The 7,856-nt window shown below is 38.3% G+C and overlaps 1 protein-coding gene across 1 annotated transcript in view; it reads right to left on the bottom strand.

Moving 5' to 3' along the window:
- Nucleotides 1-4,955: 4,955 nt before the first annotated feature.
- The window catches only part of GASK1B (golgi associated kinase 1B), a 59,173-nt gene continuing 56,272 nt past the window's right edge, over nucleotides 4,956-7,856 (bottom strand). Inside the window, exon 4 of the mRNA XM_068269519.1 lies at nucleotides 4,956-7,076. Within this exon, the coding sequence (XP_068125620.1) occupies nucleotides 6,869-7,076 (208 nt within the window). The 3' untranslated portion in view covers nucleotides 4,956-6,868. The remainder of the gene's footprint in view (nucleotides 7,077-7,856) is intronic.

Below are 7,856 nucleotides of genomic sequence, written 5' to 3'. Positions count from 1 at the left end.
TGCATGGTCCCCTAAAGTTTTGCACTAGGAAAGCAGGTCTAACTTCATGCGCTGCCTGGATGGTGACCCAGCTTACAGCTCGACACGTTGTGGAAAAAAAAAAGTTGCTCTTCTTCAGGAGTCAGTTGTGGATGTGGTGTCGCAATATATGAACAAAGTGCCTATGCATAAAATATCAGGGCATTTAGGTGAGCAAAGCCCTAGTGTGAAGGAAATATATCAAGAGATGGTGAATGAAGTTCAATGCAACCTCCTAGTGCAAAACTTGAGCACCAGCAACTATGTCCCTGTGTATCTATCTGTATAATTACTTTTTTTATAGATTTTCACTGCACACTACCCTCTTTGTAAATCATCATCCGTATTTTGTTGGATATGTTTTCATTTTGTTTTAAAAGGGAGAGGGAACTTGCAAACACAACCTCATCATTTTCTGTCCCCTAGCTAAAAATTAAATCACAAGTAGATTTTTCTATAAGAAGACTCTTTTGTAAGTGTTTCAGTGAGGCCAGCTGCCTCTGTACCCTGATAACTCAAATGTTCTTGCCAAGTAAACTATTAAGCTACAGAAGTAGATGGCCTTTTTGTAGGAATATTTACAGTGGGTTTTGCACAGCACAAAAGTGAAAAGCTTTCATTCCACATATAAGTGCTGTAGAAATCAATGCGCAGTGTTCCCTGTGTGTTTGTTTAGCTACATCAGAGTGTAATTGGCCTTATCAGTAGCTGTGACTTGTAGCACTACCATGGCTCTACCTCAACTCTGTCTCTGCAGGAAAGACAGAGGCTTAACACTTTCTGCGTTCCCTGTACAGTTCATCCTGTTAAAACAATTTTATTTTTAGGATTTCTATAAATTGTAATGCAGATTTGTTTTCTCCCCTACAGGTTATCATCATGTGGCTAATCTTTTGGAGCAGAGAACAAGTCCTGAGTTTAGATCCACTTTAATAGGAAAGCAGGCGGTTGCCCAGCTGTCTTACAGAAACACAGAGGAAACCACTTCATTTGTCAAATATACTCTGTACAACTTTATGGTACTTCACATACTTTATTCCAATCCGAAAAAGAAACACTGTTTTATGTCATATTTTATTTATTCATCAAATCCAAAAGTCTACCATAAAACACTTACCAACATGGTAAAACAAGTGATATTACAATGTTACCATATGTAACACTTGGGATTACAGTGTGATTCAGTAACAAAAGGTCAAATATTGTATAACTTTGCATTAGAAATTTGCTTGTGATGCCTTCTACACAATTTCAAGTGGTGAACAAATATAACTTTTGTGTATATATATGTGTATATATATATATATATATATATATATATATATATATATATATATATATATATATATATATATATATACACACATATATGTATATATCTAAAAACAAAAACAAACAAAAAACTATAATTAAATATACTTGTGCAATGGTTTACTTCTGTTCAATTGTAAACATACAAAATGTTTTACAATAATAATTTAAAAGTCAATTATATTCAAAGGACAACAAAGAAGTACAAAAAAATGTTTAAGTGAAACATTTCAGGACCTTCATATTGATGGCGATTTGAATATTTTTCTGACCTAATAAAACATAATATAAACTAACTAGAATAAATTGTAAATAAAGTAGAAAACATGAAAGTTACTAGAAAAGATACTGATGGATTCATTTGATAAAATATTTGGAAGCAAAGCAGGTAATGCAAAATGCAGAAGCCACAGCAACCAATGGAATCCATTCTGTGCTGATCTACGTAACTATATGGGGAGGGGAATAACAATTATTATGGATTACTGCACTTTGCCACATGCAGTGTATTGAACAACACCATAGCAAGAAAGCCTCAATGAAGATAGTTGCAACTGGATACCAAGAAAACATACAATATGACTTCAGTCAAGTTGTTGATTTAATGAAAATGTGAAGCAACCAGAAAATAAAGTTATATACCCACCTATGGAGAGGGAAGGCTCTGGGTCTCATTGAGCCTTCCCGGTCTTCACTCTGCATGCCCTTGGTCCACCTCTTTGGTGAAATTCCTCACCTTCGGGAGTCTTTGGAAGGCTTGGAAAGTACTCAGAGACATTAATGCGTGCTCACATTTGCGCAGTACGGAGCTGCCCATCTTTGAAAGCACTCACAGACACGCATGCTTCTGAAGCCTCCTGAAGGCATACTCAACCAATTGGCCAAATAACTTAAAGAGGAACTCCAGTGAAAATAATTTAATATAAAAAGGTGCTTAATTTTTACAATAATTATGTATACATGATTAATCAGAGTTTGCTCATTGTAAAATCTTTCCTCTCCCAGATTCACATTCTGACATGTATTACATGGTGACATTGTTACTGTGGGCAGATTATGTAGCTGTTCTGGCTTTAACAGACAGCTTTAAACAGCCATTTCCTGTGTGTGTCATTGTTACATTGTGGCAGTTTGCCCAGAGTACCGTACGGTACCAGAGCCTCTTGTGGGAGGGGTTTCAGCACAAAATCAGTCATACAGCGCCCCCTGATGGTCTGTTTGTGAAAATCATTATATTTTTCATGTAAAGGTGGGTATCAGCTACTGATTGGGATAAAGTTCAATTCTTGGTCGGAGTTTCTCTTTAAACATTGGTGGACTGAGGATCTGGAGAGAGGATCAGAAAGTCTCTATGGGATCCAAAGCCTTCATTCACCATAGGTAACTTTTTTCAGGTTGCTTCAATCGATGACTTGACTGAGGTTATATTGTACATTCTGTTAGTATCTATCTTCATTGAGGCTTTCTTGCTATGGTGTTGTTCAATGAACTGCACATAATGGATTCTCATTGGTTCCTGTAGCTACTGTACTTTGTATTAAGTGCTTTGCACCCAAATATTTTATCACATGAACCCTAATAGTATTACTAAACTGTAAAAGCAGTGAGACACTCATATAGGCTATCAGGAACATATGCTAATACTTTTTTTCAGTCCAATAACTTCCTCTGTCTTCCGCTATGACCCTATTCACTTTCTGTCACATTCTAAAATTACATAAGTGATTTGTGACTAAAATATGTTTCACACCAGCAGATCTGAAAACACTGAAAGTCTGAGGGACAAAAACCCTATTCAGAGATTTGTAAATAAATAAATCAGCCATTAGATATGGTGGGTACAGAAAAGAATCACGCCCTTGGAAGCATTCACATTTTGCTGCTGCCTGAAATGAAGACATCCAGCTGTATTTACTCAATGCAAATTATACCATCTAAAGAAAGATATAATAGCAACCATTCAAAAAAACAAAAAACAGAACAATTGAAATCTATAAAAGGTCCCCCCACCAAAAATACTTTTAATTTAATCAAGTATCACTAATCATCTCCATTTTGCACCGAGCTAATTGGATCCACTTGATTAAGAAGTGGATATTGTTTGCCGTCACTGGCAGCATTCCTGGATCAGGCCATCTCACCAGAATGGATTAGTTATGGTGCCCATACACGGTACAATTTTTTTATTATTTTTTTATTATTTTTTTTTCAATTAGATCATTTTGTTTGATTATTCTGTTAGATCAAATATAAAGATGTTTCCAACATGTCTGATCGGATTTTTATTGAATAAACAGGATAATCATTCATTTTTCTTGATTGAAAAAAAGATTATTTTCAACTTTCAATCAATTCGATCTTTTTGGTCGAATCAACATGAAAATCAAATGTTTTATTGTACCATGTATGGGCACCATAAGGAGGAGTTTTGGCACAGATGTTACCAAGAGGCCTATGGCAGCTTCGCAGCAGTGACAAGAATTTATGGCTGAGTTGTCATTGTGTGCATGGGATGCCAGCATCTCACAGGTGCTCCACAAATGTGGCTTGTAAGGGTGGATTTCTAGATAAAAAAAGCTACTCTCCAAACAAAAAAAGGCATGATTAAGTCTTAATAGAGTTTTGCCAAAATGCACCTTGAGGAATCTGAGGATTTATGTAAAAAACAGTTATGGGGAAATAAGATAAACATAAAATATTTAGACTCTATACCAATCCGTATATATGCTAGAAAGTAGTTCAGGTAGTGCTTTTCAAACATTCATTCATGTCAAATATGAATTTTAATGATATATTTATTAGTGTTAACTGAAGTGGCCATGTACAGTATGTGAAAATAATCAAAACAAACTGAAGGATATGGGCAACCTGATACCATTTGTACATGGCACCCCCAAATACTTTTGGTCCTATATGAAAAAAAGATAAATTAGCACATTCTAAATTAACAACAGTTTAAAATACTCAATTGCAAGAAACATAATTATGATGCCTTTTTATCATCATGCATATATTTGCTTTTTTTATGTTAAGTAGTTGCTTATTTTGTAATGCAAAAATGAAATATAATTTAATAAATGTAGTGATAAGTTTACAGAAAAGAAATGTGTATTTTTAGAGTAGATACAAATATTTACAGCATTAATGGCCCATTTAAGCAAAAGGCCATCTCCAGCTTTTTGACAAGTTTAAAGAGATTCTGAAGCGAGAATAAATCTCGCTTCAGACCTCATAGATAGCAGGGGCATGTGTGCCCCTGCTAAAACGCCGCTATCCCGCGGCTTAACGGGGGTTCCTGATCCCCCAAATCCCCTCCGTGCAGCGGGGGAGCGCTTCCGCATTGGAGCAGGGCTAACCGCCGCAGCCCTGCCTCCCGCGCGTCTATCAGACGCGTACCTCCGCCTCTCCCCCGCCCCTCTCAGTCTTCCATCACTGAGAGGGGCGGGGGAGAGGCGGCGATGCGCCGCTGATAGACGCGCTGTGAGGCAGGGCTGCAGCCGTTAGCCCTGCCTCCAGGAAGAGCAAAATTTACGACCAAGTTGGTCGTTGATTTTGCAGGTGGGGGGGGGTTTGGGGGTGAAGGGACCCCCGTTTAGCCGCGGGATAGCGGCGTTTTATCAGGGGCACACATGCCCCTGCTAACTATGAGCTCTGAAGTGAAATTTATTCTCGCTTCAGAGTCTCTTTAAGACAAGGCTATGAGAACAACCATTAGCTATTTTGTGTTAATACATTTGTAGAGATGCTTAACTAAAACCCTCGGTAATGTCTGAGTTTTGCTTTTCACTGTAGGAGATCTGTAGGTATGATCTATCATTTATCATTCTATCATTTATTATTCTATCGTTTATCATTTAAACAGTGTTCATGTATAACCCCACATCAATTTGTGGGGTAAGATAAGTTAATAGACTGTTTGACTTGAAACTCCTGTTGTATGCATTTTGCATAAAATCATAACTTCCTGCCTTACTGATTACAATATCCTTCGATAACAGCCTGACAGTAGTTCACAAAGTAGAAAGTAGGTCTAACTTCCAAGGTGTAAAAAGAAAAAAAAAATACTCACCGGGGTTTCTTCCAGCCCCAGAAGCCTGTGCAGTCCCTACCTATCCTCCCAATCCCCTCCAGGGTTCCACTGTCACTTTTGGAAGGCCTCCGCATACACATGCTCAGAATACTAAGGGATGGCAGCACAATCGTGGCAGGCACCCTTGCCTGCATGTGTGCAGAAGCTCATGACCTGGCCTGGGATAGAGGCCTTTGGTATATGGCAGTGGGACCCTGAAGGGGATCAGGACAGAAAGGGACCACACAGACTTCTAGGGACTTGGAAAGACGTGCCCGGTGAGTAAAGTGCCAGGTGATTCTTTTTTTGTTCATACACCCATCCATTCTTGATTGGCCAATCACTAACCAATTTTACTACCTCCATATAGTATGAGGGCTAACAGATTTTGAATACTTTGAACAGATTGTGTAGGTTAGCTCTCGTACTACAAGGAATTGGTAAAATAGGCCAATAATTGGCTAATCCAAACTGGATATGTGTATGCACCCTAAGTCTATGTTTAAGTTCTTCTGATGATTCTCTGATGGAATCTGATTAAGAACTGGTTACACCTCAGCCTTGCTAGTTTAGATTGCTTGATGTAATTCAAAACTATGTAGTCACTGAGCAAATCATCACTTGCTCAATGGCAGTTTACTGCCACTCCTAATCATACTTTGACCAATAAACTGCATGAATCTTATCAGAACTACATCAACTGGGAGGGTAAGGGTAAATACAGTAGATCACTGGCAGACTCAGCCACACATGGGGTCAGTTTTACTTATCAGATGTGACAATCTCTACAAGTGTAACATATTAAACTCTATTGATGGTGCTCATGGATAAATTACCTTACCAAACAAAATCAAATTTGGTAAAATATAGAGACGGGCTTTAGCATTATTTGGCCCAGTAAGAATGGATGATTATAGTATGTAACCATTTAGATGGAAACAAGGTTATGTGCTCAAAAGCCATAATAACAAGAAAAATAACTTTCTATAAAAAAAGAAAAACAATTGCAGATTGTAACACTAAAATGCACATTGCAAAATGTAATGAAGTTAAAAAATGATGCTTCATTCAAACAACATCAGCAGATAAATACTGCATCATTTGATTGACCAATTAAGCTCAACCACATTTTTGTTATTGAGTCCAACATGAAGGACATTCATGATCTGCTGATGGCAACTCAGCAAAGAATAGTGCAATATGCACAGAGTATACTGTGCCACTCCATACCTTCCTCTAGTGGAACACATTTTCCATAAGGGCCTGAGCCCACTAACGCAGTTGTATCCGCTTCTGTCCGCTTTTCTGCATCTGTAACATTGATGTGTAACTGAAAAGCGGACACAACTGCATCAGTGGGCTCTGGCCCTAATAAGCTCACAACAGTCACATCATTCCTTTTGTGCTGTTTTAAGTAACTGTGACGCAACATGTATTTCACTTGTTCATTGTATGAGGTCATTTGGTCGATTAGTCATTCATTGGTATGACTTTAATCCCATGGGCATTGATGTAAGTCAGCAGGATTTTGGCTCTTCTTTCGATTACATCAATGAGTTTCTCAATCCCTTGACGTCCTCTCTGACTTTCCCAGAAAACTTTATCCAGAAAAAATGACTGTAGGAGTTTTTCCCGGAGTTTCTGACTTTTTAGCACTGAAACAGCAGATTCAGGAAACCTAGAACAGAGAAGGTTTTTTTATGTTTTTATTAGTTACAAAGTAAGGGCTTTATTTTTCTAAATTGTCTGCAAAGAATAATTTCTAGTTGATATGCAATGCAAGAATTTTCATGCTGCTTAAAGTGAACCTAAACTGAAACGAAAAAAAAAAAAGTTTCACTTACCTAGGGCTTCTACCTGCCCCATGCAGCTGTCCTGTGCCCACGCTCTCATTAAGTGTTCCTCCAGTCCCCCATAGCGACCCTTTTCGGGACAGCCAACTGGCGAGTCGACGGGCCATGGCACATGCGTTTCCTTGATCCTCGAGATTCTATCATACTGCGCATAGGCAGAGAACTACCGTGCACCGGAGCGTGATCAGGACTTACGCGGACTGGGGCTGCGCATCAAATCAAAACTAGGGTGCAGCTGGGAACTGGAGGATCGTTCAGGGAAGGCGCAGGCACAGGGAGGCTGCAAAGGGCTGGCAGAAGTTTTTTATTTTAGTTTCAGTAGTAAGAGGGATACGAAAGCTGAAACGTGTGTAAACAATCCAAATTGCCTGGCTGTCCTGATTCTTTGCCACTAATACTTTTAGCCACAGTAGAATCCCTTTATAGTAAACCCCAAGGGGACAGAAAAAGTAGTTTACCATATCAGAAGTTTACTATATCAGAATTGGTCATACATTGTATATTTATACAGATGCATTTGCTGGGACCAGAGGACTGAGTTTACTATACTCAGAAGTTTAATATATAATAATAATAATCCGTAATATATCAGAGTTTACACAGTG

This window comes from Hyperolius riggenbachi, chromosome 1 (assembly GCF_040937935.1).
Source record: "Hyperolius riggenbachi isolate aHypRig1 chromosome 1, aHypRig1.pri, whole genome shotgun sequence".
NCBI lineage: Eukaryota > Metazoa > Chordata > Amphibia > Anura > Hyperoliidae > Hyperolius > Hyperolius riggenbachi.
The sequence above is the reverse complement of the archived record's forward strand: the minus strand, read 5'-3'. Positions and strand labels throughout refer to the sequence as shown.